The sequence below is a fragment of the Carassius carassius genome, chromosome 49 (genome assembly GCF_963082965.1).
Source record: "Carassius carassius chromosome 49, fCarCar2.1, whole genome shotgun sequence".
In the NCBI taxonomy this organism is placed as follows: domain Eukaryota; kingdom Metazoa; phylum Chordata; class Actinopteri; order Cypriniformes; family Cyprinidae; genus Carassius; species Carassius carassius.
The window spans coordinates 8,067,897-8,088,145 of record NC_081803.1 but is presented as its reverse complement, the minus strand read 5'-3'; the positions used below and the strand labels follow the sequence as shown (position 1 = coordinate 8,088,145).

General features: G+C 38.8%; 2 protein-coding genes across 5 annotated transcripts; both read right to left on the bottom strand.

Moving 5' to 3' along the window:
• Positions 1–322: 322 nt before the first annotated feature.
• On the bottom strand, positions 323–12,681 carry LOC132132289 (F-box and WD repeat domain-containing 11-B-like). Of its 3 annotated transcripts, none has more exons than XM_059544665.1 (13): positions 12,514–12,681; positions 9,955–10,008; positions 8,162–8,381; positions 7,709–7,895; positions 7,401–7,491; positions 6,845–6,982; positions 4,687–4,805; positions 4,282–4,531; positions 3,565–3,683; positions 3,257–3,367; positions 1,815–1,893; positions 1,267–1,431; positions 323–1,180 (listed from the first exon to the last, which is right to left on the bottom strand). In XM_059544665.1, the coding sequence occupies exons 1-12, from the start codon at positions 12,664–12,666 to the stop codon at positions 1,270–1,272; spliced, it is 1,683 nt and encodes a 560-aa protein (XP_059400648.1). In that variant the 5' UTR covers positions 12,667–12,681; the 3' UTR covers positions 323–1,180; positions 1,267–1,269. The 3 variants fall into 3 exon arrangements, with proteins under 3 accessions (XP_059400648.1, XP_059400649.1, XP_059400650.1); XM_059544666.1 differs by having other exon boundaries at positions 12,525–12,655; XM_059544667.1 differs by lacking the exon at positions 12,514–12,681 and adding an exon at positions 12,051–12,304.
• Positions 12,682–13,185: 504 nt separating this feature from the next.
• Positions 13,186–19,342, bottom strand: LOC132132290 (eukaryotic peptide chain release factor subunit 1). Of its 2 annotated transcripts, none has more exons than XM_059544668.1 (11): positions 19,184–19,342; positions 18,740–18,848; positions 17,276–17,451; positions 16,890–17,029; positions 16,663–16,801; positions 16,388–16,578; positions 16,175–16,304; positions 15,878–16,048; positions 15,717–15,781; positions 14,691–14,838; positions 13,186–14,596 (listed from the first exon to the last, which is right to left on the bottom strand). In XM_059544668.1, the coding sequence occupies exons 2-11, from the start codon at positions 18,823–18,825 to the stop codon at positions 14,514–14,516; spliced, it is 1,329 nt and encodes a 442-aa protein (XP_059400651.1). In that variant the 5' UTR covers positions 18,826–18,848; positions 19,184–19,342; the 3' UTR covers positions 13,186–14,513. The 2 variants fall into 2 exon arrangements, with proteins under 2 accessions (XP_059400651.1, XP_059400652.1); XM_059544669.1 differs by having other exon boundaries at positions 18,740–18,845; positions 19,184–19,328.
• Between the last annotated feature and the right edge of the window lie 907 nt (positions 19,343–20,249).

The following is a 20,249-nucleotide window of genomic DNA, read 5'->3' as shown; positions in this document are numbered from 1 at the left end:
TTCTTGAGATTTCAGATTAAAAACTTGCACAGCGCTGAAATGATTTACCCAAATTGGTCTCATATTGTGGCTGTTGCCATGGTGGCGTTCATAAGGAAAGCTGAAATCAAATAAGACGAAATTGACAGTACTTCCAATTTCCACAAATTCAAAGCAGGAGATAAACTTAAACATTTGAACAGCAGCCCTACGATTTCTGGAGGTCTTTGCAGGCATTGTGGCATGTTACTGAAATCTGGGCCTTCACCTTGAAAGGGCGAATAATGCATACAAACACACAAACTAAAAATACAAGGCGATTGTGCAAGCTTCTTAACACTCCTTCACAGTCAAGTACTTTATTCTTATTAATAACGCTTTTTTTTTTCATTAAAAAAATCTTTTCAATATACAACACCATTTAAGACGAGACAATTCTGTTTACAACTAAATTCAGATCAGTTACGGGTCATTCAGAACCTAGACGAGCAGACAGTGAAAAGGGGAACAAGACGGACAGCGCTAAAAATGAGAAATGGAGGGACATATCAGGAGAGGACTCAAAAAACTACAATTATTCATACGATTTCACAAGAAAAGAAAATATAAAGTCAATCTCCCAGCCTAAAAAAAAAAAAAAAAAAAAAAAGCATAAAAAAAAAAAAAAAAAAAGACAGAAACCGAGGGGTTGACCAGCACACATTACACATCCCATCGCTCACTCATTCATGCAGAACAGTCCTGAGGGAAGGAAGGCACTCAAACCTTGCCTTCTCCCTTTAGTTTTCATTTTTCTTTTTGAATCAATAAAAAATAAACAAACAAAAGATTGATACAGAGTTCATGAGCCCAGGGGCGGAGCCGGGGCAGCCGTCACTCTGTATTCGGTGGCAGGGGGGGGGGCTTCAACACCCACCCTTACGTTCTAGGCTTAATGGCATCGCTCTCTCCATCTTTTCTCCGCCTCCTCCTCCGCAGAGATGGAGAAAGAGAACTGATGCAGTTTGTGTTGTGGGGCGGCCCTCAAAACGACAGAAGAGGGGGAGAAATAAAACGGACAGATGGAGAGAGGAGGGTGAAGTTAAGGGGGGTGGTGGTGGCGTTCCTCGACCTTTGATCCCGGCACACTTCCACAGAGACTGGGTCACACGAACAGTCCCCACACACACTCGCACACACTCCGCACGCCACCAAGACTTCCCTGTCAAGAGATCACATGCATGTAAATAAGAGTTTGTATTTTGATGCGTGTGAACTTTAATAAAATCGAGTCAAAACACATGCTACCTGCTATCTGGATATGTAGGTATACGTGCGGGACGGCGATCGTCCTTCCGTCTGCCCATTGGTCAACACATTAAGGAAGTCCCAGATAAGGATAGTGTCATCGTGAGAACTGCTGATGATCTGGAACTCATCGAATTGGAGCCGGAACACTCGGCCAGAATGTTCCTATACGCAGACACACTACTATTAAAAAAAAGAAACTTTTCACGACAACACTGCTGCAGATCATTCACAGATTGGGAAAGACTATGGTGCAATTAATGTGTGACAATGCAGAAGGCTGATTAACTATACATGACCGATATAAGTAACAGAACAGAGACTGTCAGAAGTAAATAACAGCATTTAACTAATTACACAGCAGTTAATTGGCTGATATTTGGGCATTTGAGATCATTGATAACAACGTTGCAAATTTTGTTGTATTGTACACATTTAAAGATTTGTCCTTAACAAAAAAGCTTGAGAGCCTGAAAACAAGTCAATTGTCAAGAGATAATAAATTGAGAGCATGTATAAGGGATCTTAATCGTTGTGTGGAAACTCACCACTAGTGTACGTAGACACAGAGTGCTGGCTGGGGCTCGTGGATCAAGAGCAGCTTGTAGGTCCCATACTTTAATTTTACTGCACACACAAACAAAAATTAAAAACACATTAGACGATGCACATAAAAATACGACCATCATAAATCCATGGTAAATCGGTTAAAATTCCCTCTCTCATTCTTATGTTGTAAAGCAGCTTTAGAGGCAATTTCACACACAATCTACAGATAATCTGTAATTAAATTGTGGGTTTTGTGGGATTAAAAGTGACTGCTTCCTCAGCAGTGTGGGTATTGTGCACTGCTTGTGTATCAGACTAATGACCAGAGCACAGGGAACAGACAAATGCAACTCCACAATTTAAGATGTGAGAATAAAGAGATTATTCACATCATGACCAGGAATAAACCAGCCATAATCCAGCCAAAAAAAAAAAAAAAATCTTAAATTTAACCCCCCAGAGTACAATACATTTCTACAACAGCAGTGTAAGGAGATCAAAGAAAGGGTTTGCTAATACATTTATTTTAAAATGAGCATCTCTAACTGCAATGTTACAAACTTTTTTTTTTTTTTTTTTTACAAGAACTTCCCCTCAGCTCCTTATTTGATTAGCAGATCGTGCATGACTCCCGCTTTGCTGCAGATTGCCAATTTATGTAAAACATTTATTGTTTTCAGTTTAACAGGGTTTCCGCAGGTCCTTACAAAGTCTTACATTTAGTTGTGTCAAATTTAAGGCCATAAAAAGTCTTAAATGATATAAGAAAGTCTTAATTATAATTTCAATATGCCTTACATTTGGGGATGGAAAGAGCAGAATTGCGATATGGCTTAATGTGATGATTGAACTTCACAAGGCTCTGATTTCATTAAATAACCATGAGCACTGCACATTTCAGAGTCAGGTGCTGCTCTGTCTTGTGTACAGCTGCAATTCTGCCATTCCAAAAGCTCGACCTGTCAAGTTGCATTTTCAATAAGTCAGTCTGCTGTTTTTGTTCAGACCAAAGCAAAAATCAATGTTATTTAATTGATATAATAATTGATACAATGATATATTTTCTGGATGTTTTATAGGCTGAAAGTTTATCATCTTATAAAGCTTTGTTTTTGTGAAACCCGTATTTGAACTGTAAATCTCGCTTTTTAGAAATCAGGAGTGGAAGGGGGAATCAAGCAGGATGTTGTGTTGATGTCAATTTGCAGTCCCATTTTAATGACAGGCATTATGCATTTGTCAATCCTCCATGCTTCCTATCAGGGGAATGAACTCAGCACTCTGATTGGTCGAACTCTTTTCCTGTTGCTTGATTTGAGTATTGCGTGTGGACAAGAGGCATCACCAGGTTTTTGCAACACAAAATTAGTACAGGATGGCAGGTCTGAAAAAGTGACAACAAAACTTCCTTCAACTTTGAACTAATCAGACTCAGGCGTACCCATCATATGCTCCACTCACGATCCGCTTGTTATCAAAGCGAATACAGCGAACAAGTTCCTCGTGCCCTTCCAAAACCCGTAAGCAAGCTCCACACTCAATATCCCACAGCCTGGAGAAAGAGATTAACACAAAGTTTGTGAAAATAAAATAAATAAACCCTACATGCAAAGAATACGAACTGGCTGAAACCATTATTTTAATTAAACCAGAGAATTAGTCTAATTGTCATTACTGTTCATTTTTGACATTTCTTAATTCACTCAACTACTACTACACAAACTTGAATGATTGCTTCTTCACACACACCTGATGGTGTTGTCTGAGGAGCCGCTGACCACAAGTCTGTCTCTGTACTGCAGGCAGGCAATTCCTCGCTTATGGCCGTTTAGTGTCCGAACAAACTCACAGGTGCTCGTACTCCACACCTGCAGAACACATTATATCACACATTAGATCACACAACAGGATTAAACAATAAACACTTTAAATCTGTTCCTAATCACTGCCATCTTTCTCTAGAATAATCCACAGGCATATTTAATAAAAAACCAGTACATTTAAACCCAGGAAGTCAAGTGTGAGCACATGAGAAAACCCCTCTAGACATGTACACACAACCAGCCCTTACTGCCTGCCTCATTATTTGGGGAATGTTTTGATATGGTGGGGGATGCAGAATGACTTGGCACCCCTTCCAGAGTGATGAGTGAAATGGATCAGGGAATGAATTCCAACTGCCCTGTATCCTGCATCTAGAGAACACGAGGACTCTGGGCAAGAGCAGCAGACTATAGCGCTTCTGCAGTCTACAGAGAATTAAGAAAATATTACACTGCTGCCCTCTGCTGGGAAATTCTGTGCTTTGGACTAAACGAGCAGACACCTGAATACTCCGTAAAAGTCTAGCTGCATGACAATATAGTCTAGTCCACTCATCTTATTGTTGCCAAGACACACTTCGACAGGACAGGGTCTAAAAGTTATGTATCGGGGTATAACACATTCAGAGATTTGAGTACTGACCTTTATGGTCCGATCCCCAGAGGCAGAGACAATGTACTTGTCGTCAAAGTCGACAACATTGACAGCAGCCCTGTGACCGACGAGGACCCGGCGGAGACTGATGTCAGTAGGAGAGGCCATGTCCCACACGGCGATGGAGCGATCCTTCGAGCAGGTGACCATCAGCCCGTTACAGAATCGCAGGTGGAGCACGGCCTCGTTGTGATGGATCAGAGTGTTCAGAACCTCCCCCGAGGTCACATCCCACACTCTGAGTAAAAAGAGAAGGCAAGCAAAGTCAGCCCTGATTTTATCAGCTCCTTATTCATTCCAGCTGAACAGATATGTGGAGTGATGGGGGGTGGGGGATTCTGGGAAAAATTAACAGAGGACTTCTAGAGAGTGAGAGAAGGATAGAAATCTGACCTGACAGTGGAATCAGAGGAGCCGGTAACAATGACTCTCTCATCGTACTGCAGACACAGCACAGAGCCTGTGTGCCCCGTCAGGATCTTCAAACACTCCAGAGTCTGTTTATCCCATATCTGAATGTGAACAGATAAGACATCTTTTTACAATTGCATACAAGAATTTCACAATGTCAAATATAAACTTCTGTTAACTAGAGTAGACTCATCATTTAAATAGATTTTGGCATGATTATGTCTTTAAGCCAGATCTCTTATAAAACGTGAAGTTTGGGGCAGATTTGACATTGCTTGTTTGAGTTTGTGTAAAACATGCCAGTTCCTGTTGACAAGAGACCTCAATTTTTAAACTTGGGGCAGATTGGACAATGCATGTTTGAGTAACAACACCTTCATGCCATTAATAGCATGTTTGAACAGTCAGCTAAATATTGCTAGAACGGTTTAACATGTTTCTACCATGTTGCTAGCAGGGCTCAACATTAACACTTATCAAGGACATGTGGATTTTGTGAAAGGGGCAGGTGGAAGATCATTTTACTTGCTTGCCTGGACAAGTATCATGAAACTCAAATAATAAACAATAACTAAGGCAGCACTGAAACTTTGGTGAGAATGATTCTGATTATTACTTTCAGTGTAAACAGTGACTGATAACAATGTATTGACAGTATCGAGGCTCGCACAGCCTTTCTGACTCATGGAAAAATATGAACTAAACAGCACACACAAATGAACAAACACACACAAAAAAAAAAAAAAGATTCTATATAATATATGATACAGGTAAGCAACATCACATTTCCCCATTATCAGCGCAATTGCAAAATTGACACTGATTTTATACAACAGTAGTTCAATAAACAAGTATGCAATATTAACTGAATTACATTTTAGACATGTTATTGACCATTTGCTCCATTTCACTAATGAAAATATTTCTAAGCAAAACCAAAGCAGAACTGTTGTGCATCTCCGAGCAACACACAACAGTGTTTCATTAATGAATGATTCTAGGAGTCCATAACAGTATTAAACAGGTCACTTCCTGTTGCCTGCAGGTGGCGCTATGACTATAACTGAATAGGGGCAAGGGCGTGTTCAGGACAGAACTCCTATCAAACGTGAAGTTTGGGGCAGACTGAAAATTGATAGCCTGAATTACAGCAACTTCTCTTTTAATGGCGAAACACTAAACTTTGTCAGGCTTCCAGGGACACACTATTGACAGTAACTCAAGATCTTCCCAATTTAGCATCGCAAAGGCCTTATGATTACACTCACTAAATTTGAAGATGATCAGATTAAAACTGTAAGAGACCTGAAAATGAAAAATAAAAAGGGCACAATTCTAATTAAAAATTGGTGGCTTCCTGTTGCATTTAAGACTTCTCTCAAAAATACTTTTTTGTAGTTAACGGGATATTACATACATGAACCAAATTTCATAAATGTACGATGACCAATTCTGAAACCCATATCTTACATACATTTTTGCCAGTTCTGATGTGCGCGCAAAGTTTAAGTTGAGCATGTTTAGGCACTCAAAAATGTGATTCACTTTGGAGAAGAATAGACAGCGATTCTAAGAGGGTTCTCACAATAACTTTTTACTAATATTGTCACCTACGACACATCCCTAGATACACCTGCTCTCCCACAACAAGAGCAGAAAGATCATGGGACTTTACCACAGAGTTTAGTACTAAGAGTAAGAAAATGTAACATACCCCTGTATATACACAGTCACTGTTGCCTTAGAAAGTGTGACTTGAATCATTTCACCCGTTTCAATTTCCTCTCTCTAGTTTCAGTATTATAATACAGAAGTGGAGAGCTTTAGTTGTGTAAATCTAAACCTCAAGCATGTTTCTGTTTAAAGAGCTTTAAAACTATCCCTCCATCCTAAATCCCTTTGTTAGCAGAATCCATGTTCCTCTAAACTGTAAAAAAAAAAAAAAAAAAAAAAAAAAATCACGCAGTTGCAAAATGTGATTAGCATATTCAAGAGAACACGCTTGATATCAGATGTGGTTTGTGTTTTTTAATGAAACCGATGTTGGGATGCACTCAGCCTGTGTGGTTTTTACTGCTGATGACTTCATTAAACCCAAAAGAGGGTTAACACGAAATGTACTGGCAGAGCATGGTTGCACCTTGATGGAGTTATCGCGTAGACCGCTGATGATCTTTTCGTCATCATACTGGAGGCAGTAAACACCTTTGCTGTTCTCCGACCTACACTGGATCCTCTGCAGGTTATGTCGGCCGCACCTCCAGTTCGCCTCGATGGTCTGGAAACAGAAACGGCACATATCGGCAATTTAGTTACACTGAGAGGCATAACAAATGTATTTGCTCAAAAATGATTATGCATGTACACTAACAAAAAAAAAAAAAAAAAACAAGTGTCCCATTTCATCATTACATTTGAAAATGTAGTATCAAAATAGCTGATGGCTGCATACTCTGATTACTCAGAGGGCTGCTATGAAGAAGACAAAGAGCTGGGTCACATGAGGCCTGCCGCCTACCCCTGAGGTGTAATCACTGGTCCTGCTCGTTCAAATGAACAAACAAACGCTCCAAGTTACTACCTTCCTTTTTTTTCTTTTCTTTTTTTTTAAATGCTGACATGAGCAGACAAGATCTAACATCGTATTACACTCATAAAAGGACGAGCGAGAAAGAAGCGATGGTTGCTTTGCCCACCTCAATGTCCTGAATGATTTTTGGATAAAGAGAGCGGTAGTAGGAGTTTGGAGGAACTTCTGTTGTGCGATTCTTGAACAGGTATTTTTCCCTGTGAAGGAAACAGAAAAGGCAATAAACATACCTGATAAAAAAGCAACTTCATAAATCATGACCAAATAAGATGTACAAGACAGTCTAAATGGAGGTTCCCAGCATGTCTGGAGAATTACACCACTGAAAGATAATGATCAGGTTGTTCTAAAACCTCATGTATAAATGAGGGGGTTTAGGGGGATGTAAACAGTCATATCAGCACTGAGACTCACCACTGGTGTCTCTCTGAAAGGCCCTTCCACAGTGGGTCTGTCCGAACCATCCTCTCGATCAGCTTCTTCCACAACATGCCTTCGGATATTACACGCTGCCATTCTTTACACACCAGCTCAGCCGAACAGAGCGAGCGCGCATCCAGGAAGGACAAGATGTTCTCTGCTATATGATCCAGACCCTGAGCTGAAAGACAAATTGAAATTGAGTTTAAATATAAGGGTGTAAGTGTTGAAAGCTATGTAACTAGGATTTCAGTTAAAAAAAAAAAAAAACCTTAGTATAAAATCACATTCACTTACATTATATTGCAATTTAAGTGATTTCAAATCAAGAGATACAAAAAACAGGCCAAGACATGCATGGTCTATTTAATCTTAGGGTTATAAAGGAATTGGGCGTACCCTCCATCAAAAATAGCATCTTCAGAATAAGGACTGTGTGATTGTTACCTGGAAGTGCCGTTATGAAGTCCCTTTGGAGCATGGGTTTGAGGTAGGAGTTTATGTGGCCGTGTTGGTAATGGCACATTCGTGAGATCAGGTGTTCCACAAACTCCACCTGGTCTGCCTCAGACCACTGATCAAAGAGCTGGATGCACACGTCCTTCTCCTTCTCGTAATTTCCCTCTGACGGCCGCTTCCTAGAGCCTGTCAAGGGTCCATTACTCACCTGAGGCTGGAAGAATCGTAAAAGGAAAAACAAATAAATGGATATATTAGAGGAGACAAAAATAAGTGAAAATATCTGTATTGGAAAGGTACAAAGAAAACAATTTGAAATATACTAAAATACTATCATAGTATTTCAAGGCAGATGCATTTACTTGGCAAAGAACAGTGCTGCAGGTGCTCTACTATTAGGGTGCTTTCACACTTGGTTCGACTGTCTGGTCCGAACTGGAGTTTGATTGCTTCCCCCTTCCTGTTTACCCCTCTGCTTAGTAACGATGGCACAGGAGAAGGTGGCAAAATGGTAGCGCTGCTCTTTACTTCTATATTCGTTTTTGAACCATTGGTTTGGTACATAACGGCACTCATCTTGTCTTATGAATGTACTGCAAATGCTCTAACAAATGCTGAAGGTATTCAGAAATGAGATGTACAGCTCTCTGCTTGCAATGCAAGTCAGTCACGCTTGTAAGGAAAGTGAGTGAAACACAGACAAACACACACTTTTAATCAAATTATATTTCATTAATACTCTGTACCAGAGTTTACTTGAACCATAACCCAGATTACCCCTTATAAGCGGTCTCTGGTATGGTTCACAGGTGCGCATTCCGAGTTCGGGAAGACAGCGTTCACATCATCCAAATGACCAAAGTCTGACATCAATCAAACCGGGGCACACCAAAATAGCTAGTGTTAAAGCACTCTTAAAAGAGCAACATACAGTTCCTGTCCTGTTTCTTTGTAGAAAAGTTTAGTTAAAGATTCACACTTTCTGGTAGTCAAAAGTCATGACCTAATGTGTGGTTACTCTGCTAAAACATCTGTACCAGCTTTAGGGGAACTGATCTCATTCATTCACTAAAATACATTTGGTTTCATTAAAAGTAAAAACAAAAATGCCTCTGAAATCTCTGCAAGTGATGCCATTTGGTTTCATATGAAATTCAGGTATTTTTAAGTGTCTTACATTTCTGTTCAAAGGTTCGGGGTCAGTAGGATTTAAGAAATTAATACTTTCATTCAGCAAGGACATATTCAATTAAACAAAAATTACATTACATTTATAATGTTACAAAAGAGTTAAATTATATGCTTTTGAACTTTCCATTCACCGATAATAATCAGAAATGTTTCTTGAGCATTAAAGCAGCATGTTAGAATGATTTCTGAAGGATCACATTATTACCGTTTTACTGTATTTTTGATCAAATAAATGAAACCAAACTAAGCACAACAGACTTCAAAAACATTACAAAATCTAGCCAACATCAAATGTTTGAACAGAAGTACAAGTGTCCAAATAATTTGGGGATGAATGTAATTATCCAGGACATCTCAAAAATGCAAGAGGAAACCTAAATACGATAAAAGTCTGCGGAAATGGACAATGAGGTTTTCCAGACGCAGATTAGGCCGTGCCCTACAACAAACCCCTAAGTCAACAGTACTTCAATATAGAACATCCTTTATAGTCCAGGGAGAGGCTACTCAATAGATCCTTATTGTTGTATCGGTTTATTATTTTATCAGACTTTGACACACTTCACTGAGGTACGCCTCGTCCACCTCACCTTAATCACGGTGATCTTTGGGTCTGCAGTCTGCGAGTCCATGACAGAGATGTTCTGCAAAAGAAACAGCATTTCCTTAATATTATTATTATTTTTTTATTTTTTATATAAATCCATAGCGATATCAGCTTTGAAATCAAACTAAATCTAAAATTCAAAGAAAGGACCACAATATCAATCAGAACCACTCATATATAGGGATGGGACGGTATGAAAATTTAATATCACGATTATAGTGACTAAAATTATCACGATTATCAATATTATCACGGTTTTGTTGAAACGAGATGAAAGTGTTCAAAAATAGTTGATGCTCACACTGAAAACATTTCAGCAAGTTTTATATTTAATAATCAACAAACAACTAATAAAACAAGCAACTCTATGCACTTAATTTAAAGAAAGATTAAATTCTGTGGCATTTCCTTCCTTACAATGAAAAGTGTAGAAGCATAGAAAAGCATAGAAAAGTCACTGACTTTCGCCAATCCTTCTCGAAAAAAAACAAAAAAAACATTGTGCGCTGCGCTTGCGTCAGACTGTTGCTGGCTGGACATGATTTAATAGTGAGTTATTAAAACCGCGATAATCAAACACGGTTTTAATGATAATTCATTTTTAAACGATATTACTAACCTTCAGCACATTTTATCACGGTTATCAATAAAACCGGTTATCGTCCCATCCCTACTCATATACATAACCTACACAAGACAACCCTTTCAACATCTGCTCGCATACGTTCATAATCACATTGCATTGTTTGTAGGAAAGCAGATGAAAGGACCGAGCATAAGCCTACGATCTGTGTGCTCAATAATTGGACTGATTCTCCATCAGCATGCAGCAAAGATGTGGGATCGGGCAGGGCATGTAGGCGTTTGGGTAACGTGTCAACAGCTGTCCCCTAGCCAAGGCCATCACAAGGATACGCTTACATCCCAAATACAGCCACGATAGAGATGATGCCATCCATATCATTGCTCTTAATATCACCGACTCAGCACCTGCTGAAATGTAGCTGCTTTAGGACTTAAATTTAGTCCTTAGACTAAATGAAAATAGGAAAACTGCTTTGACAACCTGAAAAACATAAGTTTTACACCTGAATAGCATGCTTTCTATGGTTTTAGTTTATAATAACTCTGACTGATACATGATAAAGTCTGGGATTCATTTCAAACCATATAGGTCAGCAGAGCAGGTACTTTAGATTTATTATGAGTTTCTGCAGTCTATACACAAATCCACATGGCTTGTTATCTTCAAGCAGAAGCCATTTATCTATCTTCTTCAAGCTTCACAATACAAGCGGACAAACTCAAGTGCCTTCACTCCTACCCTTCACAGTATCCATGGCAACACGAAGCAAATCCACTTTGCAAACTGATTCTATAATGTTATTGTATTGACTAGGAGAGATATTGATTCAGAGCCTTATTAATTAAGAGCATATTTAAAAAAAGTCATGCACTTAATTTTAAAGATACTATAACAATGTTTTAAATCTAGAATATAAATATTATATTTAATAATAATGACAGTAACGTTACATATGCAAATCACGTAAAAAAAAATATATATATTTTTTTTAATCAAAAGCTGCCTGCTTAAGTAGTAAGACCATTTTTGAGGAATTCAGCTTATTTTTATTGTAAGCCTTTAACAGATTTACTGTTCAGAAAGTCTGAAAGAAAAAACTGCGTTTGATACGAAAATATCGTAATTACGTTAGCTTGCGTAGGCTAATAGTTTGATGTGGTTAGCCAGCTAGCCGCTTGCTATAAATGCTGCTTTCACATCAACAATGAACGTTTGTATTCCACTACAAAATAAGTGTGTGGTTACAAGAACACTAATTATCACTTATCAAACACAACTGTTGTATTAGTTGACGATATTTGTATATTCGCTCATCGTTTGACTCAGAAACGTCATTTGAAATTGACAGCAGGAGCGGTTACTTCCTATTACGCAGCTTTAAAGTCAAGTTAAAATGTGCCCTGAGAAGTCAATGTTGCGTTATTGTGAATGACACATTAATATTTTAAACGCTTTAAAACATAGTTAAGTCTTTTGAGACTTTATATATGAACCACAACTCGTCTGTGGAACCAAATTAAAGGCAGGATTGAGTGGCGCAGAGGCGCCGCAGTGACGCTCAAAGCACCGGCTGAAGTCGATGAGACCCGGACTCACCACGATGCCGCGGCGGCTTTCCTTTCTCCGTTTTCACGACTAGCTCAATTAATATCCTCAGTCCCCACCGAGGACAACTGTTCGCCTTGTCTACTACTGAGACAGCTGCTGTTTCAAGGGAAAGAAACGAACGAGAGAAGTGAAACCGACCAAGATGAGATAGCAATACACAGTAGGGCCCACCCTATCAGCCGAGCCAGCCATTTCTCTCTCTCCTCGCCCCTCCTTCCCCTCTCAACTCGATCCCTACCCCCTCCACAAGCTGGTTATAATCAACCAGGCTGCCCTTATAACCGCTAACATGGATTTTTAAACTCTAAAGTCTTGCGAACATACTAAAAAATGTGTTTCAAAGCATACCGAGTACTCACCATCAGCTCTATGGTTTTGTCCTCCATCTCCGGCTCCATGTTTGTTCCCCGAAACTCGCAGTGAAAATGGAAACCCCGCCCTGCGACACAATCGCGTCACGAAAGGAGGCGGAGAAACTAGGCTTGAGGAAGATTTTCCCATTGGCTGTCAAATAAAAAAAAAACGTAAGGCAAATGGGCGTTGTCCGCGTTGTGATTGGATCATTTCTGCTGCTAAGGTACAAAACAGGGACAGTCGTAGTACGTCACAATCGAAGGGGGTTATTATCTGTAACATCATTCGTGGTTGGTCGGCGAATGACAAAAAGTGTTTTGTCAGTTTTGTAATCTGAACAGCGATTGGCTGCCGTCTGGTGCTAGGGTAAAGAAAGGGCTTACCCCCAATGATTCAGATATTAATATTTCTGATTGTTTGCTGGCGACATCCATGCCTGTGGCCAAATATTTAAATTTTTAAGTCAGTCTTGACAATTTATTAAATTTGTAAACGCATAATAATTCAGAATGTTTACCTTTGCTTTCCGTCTAAATTGCTCATAATTGACTTCCTCAGTGTGTTAACTTGACAAGTGAAATAATCTTATCGATATTCGAAGTCATAAAACTAAGCACATCAAATTAGATCAACTATGCTCAGATAATAAACAAGGTATAAGTGCAATTTGCAAACAACGAGAACGTTTAATGTCTGTGTCCAGATGTAACAAATGATTTATACAAAATAGTTATGGATCAGAGAAAATGAGAAAATATACAACATAACTGCTCAAATATTGTGGGCCCGTATTTCATATAATTTTTGTTTCTCCTTTTACATTATCGGATTGTATGTTCATGTTAGCAGGAGCCAACCATGCCACAATTGTTAAAGGTCTAAAATATTGATTTGCAGTGTCTTTCTAAAACCAATCTGTTAAAATATGACTGGACAAAACGGAAAGAACTTAGAGGCTTGTAATCTGTGGCGAATCACGGACTCTGAGATGAATTTTTAAAAGGGAATTAAATAGCCAACTGACACATACTCACTCACACATCACAGTTAACACAGTATGACCCCCCCACCCCAACCCCATAATCAGTCCGAAAGGACATTCCCATGCATAAAGCCATCGAATACTAATTGAGTGCTGAAGGCTCGAGTTAAGATTTTATGTTCAGAAACAGCAGGAGGCTGAAGTTAGGGTCCAGATGCTGGTACACTGTGCTGTTATATCTCACAAACTGCAAAATTCAGGCACTCGTATAGTTTATTTTGAGAAGTAGCATCTCCAGGGGGCTGAGGAAAACAAGTGAGAGCAATGTACTGGGAAAGATGGTTCTCGGTCTTCAAGAAGGGATGGTTCCAGTTACTATATGGTCCATTTGAGAGCAAGAAACACCTCAACGTGGGCACAATGCGATGGGAGGAGCAGGGTGTATCGCTGGCTCAGAGTGCATCACCACCACACTGGTTTACAGCAGAAACAAGGCAACAAATCAAGTCTAGGCTAACCAGGAAATTAAAACGCAGGCCTGACAATTGGCTTGAGATGGCTAGAGGTAAGCAGTACAGATTTAATCATTTGCTACTGCTTTCTTCAAATACTGAATAAGAGAAAATATAATACATTTGAATAAAATACAACAGCAGCAGATGCCATTATAAAAGGAGAGGCAAAAGGAAGAAAAGGAGTGCAATTAGAAGGGAAGAAAGAGTAGATCTGAAAAGCCTAGAGTGTTTTCGTGAAGAGCTGAGGCAGGACAAGCAGACGGGCCATGGCCATGCTGTTGCGATGACCTGGTAATTAGTGAAGAGGAGAAAACTCAGTCTCTTCCAGTCCAGAGATGGTGTCGCTGTATTCTAAAGCCAGGGACACACTGACCATCCGCCATCTTCTCATTCTTTTTCTCCCTCCTGCTGATTCGATCTCCTTCGCTCCCCTGCCATTTGCGGGGTAGGTGAAGGGGGAAAATTTTGTATTTGAATTTTGTTTCAGTCCCGACTACCTAGTAGTCATCTAAATCAAAGAACTCATCATCATCTCCCTGGTAATCCATGCCTTGGAAGTCCACACGGTACCGCAAGATTCCTTAATAGAAAAATAAAAAGATATTGATTGTATATGTTGATATAACAATACCTTTCCATTGCACTACAAATCGTTATCTTTAGAAAGCACTTACCACCGATGCCTCCAAAGCCTTTCACAAACTGTGAACCCTCCTGGCTTTTGTCTGTAACAATTTCCAGCGTGGCCCCAAACTTCTTGTAGCTATTGGCGAACCACTCTAGCAGCGGCATGCTCTCAATCAGCTCATGCTCCTGACCAGTCTAAAACAAGCACATACGGTACTGTTAACATTATTCACCTGCTGCCTGAACCACATATTTGGTAAAGAGAAAAGCAAACATTATATAAAAGGTGAGCACTATTAGTTATTTTTTCTTCATTAGAAATTATGAGCAAAAAGGAAATGTTGAATTTAACAAATTCAGAATGCTCTACACTAAAAAGAAAGATTATTTATTGGCATCCGTGGTTACAAGAACCTTCTTCAAGATCCATAGAACAATTCCATTGCACAAAAGTTCATTATAGTGGAAAAAAGTTCTTCAGATGATTAAAATATTTTTGGCGCACAGCAACTGTTCAGATACTAACATTTTTCAAAATATCTTGTGTTCAACAGAAGAAACTCGTGCAGGTTTAGAACAACTGGAGTGAGTAAATGAAAGAATTTTCATTCTGGAAGTGAATTACTCCTTTAGTGAGCTGAAGGAACTCCACAAGTTTGTGTGAAACCTGAAGATCATGTTCCTTACAATGATTTGAGGATGATCCAAAAAGATCCAAGAACATCTGACTGTTTGTTTATATGGTCAAATGTAACAAATGTGCTTAAAAAGATCTAAAATAAAAGGACTCATTTTAGATTCTATTTTTTCAAGGACATTTGAATCCTAGATGTTCAATGCAGTCTTAGACATTAAGACCAACAATGTATGATTTTGATAAATCAAAACAGAACTGCAATGAGCATGGTACTAATGGGCTGATGACGGTCATTGGTTGTTTGAGTATGGCACTTAACTCAGAAAGTCATTCGGGGAAAGGAGTTACAACCATTGGAGCTTCTACATTACTTTCCATGATAAAGAAAATCTGCTGAATCTTATATAATCTGAATTTGGTTGAAATAGTTTTTTACCTCCTTGTCAGTGAAATGAGACTTGTCCTTCTCCTGTTCCGGTGTCAGATAGAGAATCTTTTCATCTGATTACACACACACACAAAATCTAAATGACAAAGGAACCCTTTTATATTTTGCAAATGTGAAATTGTGAATATGACAGTTTAGGGTGTGTATACCATTTTCTGGTGTAGTATTTTCTCCATGACAGCGTAGGACATAACGCATAGTGTCCAGGTTCTCGTAAACTATAAGAATCTCCACCGCTCCCATCTCCAGCGCTTTGAGTGTGTCTTCAACTCCGAAACAATACTTCCCTGTGTCCTGACTGATCTCATCAAAATATCGGCCTGAAATCAGACACATAAGGAAAAATAATTATATCTAAAATATAACTACTGAAAGCCCTATTTTTAATGCCAAAACAAATGTATTCAGCATGTACATTGCCTTTATCAAGCCTGTAAATTGACTACCTATTAGTTTCTTTTCTTGGATGAACTTGACATTGGACAGCACTTCTGCTGAAAGCTCAATGGCCTGGTTGAAACCGTTCTCTCCTCCATATGATATATCAACCAGCTTCAGAACCTTCGCTTGTAACCTCTACATGTGCAGGAGAACCAAATCAGAAAACAAGCAGAATGATGAATTAAGATTGCAAATCATTTACTGCAAAGGGAACATACCGGATCAAACATGTCTGACTGGCTGAGCTCCGTCTTGAAGTCGGCTGAACCGGCAAGAACCAGTCCTGCCACGTTAACCTTGTCATTGGACACGAAGAGTTGCACAGCCGTCTCCGCTACCTTACGCACATAGTTATGTCTTTTCTCCATCCTCAAACGTGCAAACCGAAGAGCTGACTGTCCTCCTCTACCTAAAGTTATAGGAAACAAGCAGGTAAATAATTAAGTCTATAAAGAACGAAAATAGCCACAGCAAGCGGTTTGAGGATGTTTACCATGTTTTTTGGGCAGGTCCACAGTAAATTTGTGCAACACCTCCCTTGTGTTGCCTTGTAAAGTCCCAAACAGGGCACCACTACCATCAATTACAATGAAGCCAAACTTGCTGTCGTCTGACAACAGAGCTGTTAGAGCCTGTGGATATAAAAAATTATATGATGTTATAATATAGCACGATAGTATGATAGATAGACAGACAGACAGATAGATAGATAGATCTTACCTCAGTATGGAACTTGTTGTCACATAAATACAAGGATGTGTTGATCGGTTTAAAAGGCTCAAAATCAATGTTTACTTTCTTCTCTTTGCCTTCCTCTGTCACTATGGTGCCACAATACACCACCAGGCCATTAGGAGGCACTGCAAGATACATATAAGACTTATAGGAGGGGGATCAGGAGAGACCACACCTATTGAAAAGATCAAATCAGGCACAACGCCCAATCGTACCCACACATACACAGTAAAAATGTAGCAACTGCCAGTATACTATTTAAACAGCACCATTTTGGAAAAGATAAACATACCAAGTACAATAAAATTCAATCTTCTGAGAAGTTAAATGGCTGTGAAAGATCTTCGATGAAGCTACGCCCTCTCATTTACCTTTGTTGTAGAGTTTGAGTCTCTGCTGTACTGAGGTAATGGCTCCCAGCACGGAGAGTCTGTTGACTCTGCTCTTGATGTTCGAAGCCGTGCCGAACTCATCGGCCAACATCTTGGCAACACGTGAGATCTGATCCTTGGGTGGGATGATGAGGGAAATCATACTGGTGCCATTTCTGAGAATAGCAATATAACAGCAATATTAAAGCAGGCTGAGACTTTCATTAAGAGTTTCATTTATAGGTCAAAAGTTTAAGTTTAGATTTTCTTTATGTTTTTGAGAAGTCTCTTATGCTCACCAAGGCTGCATGTGATCAAAACAGTAAAAACAGCAATATTGTGAAATATTTTCATTTTTAAACTTTTTTTTTCCAATTTAATATATATATAAAAAAATTAACTTATTCCTGTAATGGCAAACCTCAATATTCAGCATCATTACTCCAGTCTCCAAAGTCAAATGATCCTTCAGAAATCATTGTAATTTCTAATATGCTGGTTTGGTGCTCAAGAGACTTTAATCATTATTATCAATGTTGAAACAGTTGTGCTGCTTCTTATCTTTTGTATAAAAACTGATATTATTATTATTATTTTTATCAGTATACATGGCTAAAAAAAAAACCTAAATGTCAATGTAACGCATCCTTGATGAAATCTTACTGAAACAAAAACTTTCAATGTAATTGTATTTATAGTACATCAAGTAAACTTACTTTGTCAAAGTGTCAAGTCAATATGTGATACAAATTAAACTGTTTATGAGCATTTTTGAAATCAGCATTAAATTCATTTACATTGTTCCATAACCAAAAAATGATGACGGAGGCTGTCAATCCGCTTAACCATTCAGTTTCACTGTAAAAAGAAAAAAAAAGAAAGAAAAAGGGGGGAACAAATGGAATGCCACTGAAAGAAAAAGAAAAAAAGATGGTTTAAATCAACATGCCTGTCAGAAAAGGACAGAATTTTTTGGGGGGGTGAATTATATCTATAAAGACGACTCATGGCAACTGGTGCCATTAAACAATGAGACAATATTCAACTACAACAGTTACTACACCTTGATATTAATACGTTTATTTAAAAAAAAAACTAATTACTCAAGATAAACAACACGTAGTCTATTTAGTATGGTTTCACCCATTTAACACACGTCGCCTGAACCCACCTCTCTTTAAAGCGTCGTGTGGAAGGTGCTTCACATTTCAAACGACACCATATAACATTTCCCGCTCTTTATCCTTCAACTAACAATATTATAGACTTATAAAGACCTAATGTTACACAGTGCACGGTCTCGTTCTCCGTCCACCATGCTGTTCTCTCCAACAGCTGTTAGCAATCTGGTTAGCATGTGGTCCCCCAAACAACAAAACGAATCGCACATCGGAGGCGCTACTGTTTGTCATTCAACAGTTGTAAACAAATAACTTACAGAGGATCCGAAAGAGCGAGCCTTACCCTCTAGCCGCCTCAAGGCTTTTGATCAACTTCTTAATCTTCCAGATTTCCACGTTCCTGTCCGCTGCGCTGGGGTCGTCCGCCATCTTCCTCGCGCTGTCTGGACCTGCTGAAAAAGAGAATCCAACTTTAGCTTGCTAACGCAAAAAGCTTGAATTAGCAGCTGTTTTCAGAGCGGATCATTCACGATTTAAATCCGAAAAGACCGACCGGGAAAAAAACAGAAGTGTTTTTTAATAAAAGGAGGTTTATTGTGAGTAGAACAGAAAAGCGCGACTAAAGTTGGATGCACTAACTGGCTAAGCAGCCCTGCGCGCGGGCCTCTCGCGCCCGAGAACATCCACGCCACGCGCGAAACCACCCTTCTGCACTTATCTTATTTTTAACACGTGGTCCGTTTTCTCGAAGCAATTTCGCTATCGGACATTACTGCAATGTACTCACAGACTACAATTATCCGCTCCGCCGCGTCCGTACGGCCGTTACTTTGTGGTCCAGAGCTCAGCCGGCGCTGTTTCCCAGTGACGTGATACACTAGCAGCCGGTTCGGTCCTGCTGCGCGTGGTGCTTCGGTGGAGGCTCACGTGGGGGGAAAGGCAGAAACTCAATTTAGTATCACTTCCTGAAAACGTATTTGGAGATGTGTGATTGGAGGATGTTGTTGTCAAATAAAAAGGGTGGAACACTTATTTGTTTATGAATGCTTTTTTTGTGGCAATTCACATAAATAGATAGGCCTACAAAATAATACATAATATAGTATCAACAAGTAATCAAACAAATAATGCAAAATAAACAACACAAAAGATAAATAATTATATGGGGTAGTGAAATCAACATTCTTATTTCTGCAAAGCATTTATTTATTTGTTGTTTGGCAGTTTCAGTTTTCAAATGAGTTTATTTCTCATAAAACAATAATGGCATAACAATACAATTCTTAATTTCTTTAGGCTAAATATAAACTTTCATTTATTTATTTTTATTTTAGCTGTAATATGACCCATACTCTTGACGGTTTTTGTAAAGATGTACCCTTCTGTTTTAAAAGCAGAAACCCTTCTGTTTTAAAACTGCAAGAAATAGTTTACATGTTTGTTTATAAAAATACTAATAATATTGAAAAATGCTATTAATAACTAAAGTGCAAGCAGGCACTTTTATTATCATTTTATTTACACTGTCATAATGTTCAGTAGCCTACTAACACACATAGCACTGTTGTTTTCATTCACTTCTATTTTATATAAATGAAACTAAGCCTTCCATTAAAATCACTTTGCATTATGACTTTTCTTTCTTTTCTTTTTGGAGAAATGAAAATTATTGGATATATTTTATTATTTTCTATTTTATTTTAATGCATTATGGACTTGGAAGGGGAATATGCTTAACTGTCATGTAAATCGATGCAAACAGTCTTATATCATACATTTTCTTCATCATGATTTAAAAAAGAGGGGGGGGGGGTAGAAATGGTATTGCATTTCCAGGTTCTGGAGTTCCCCAT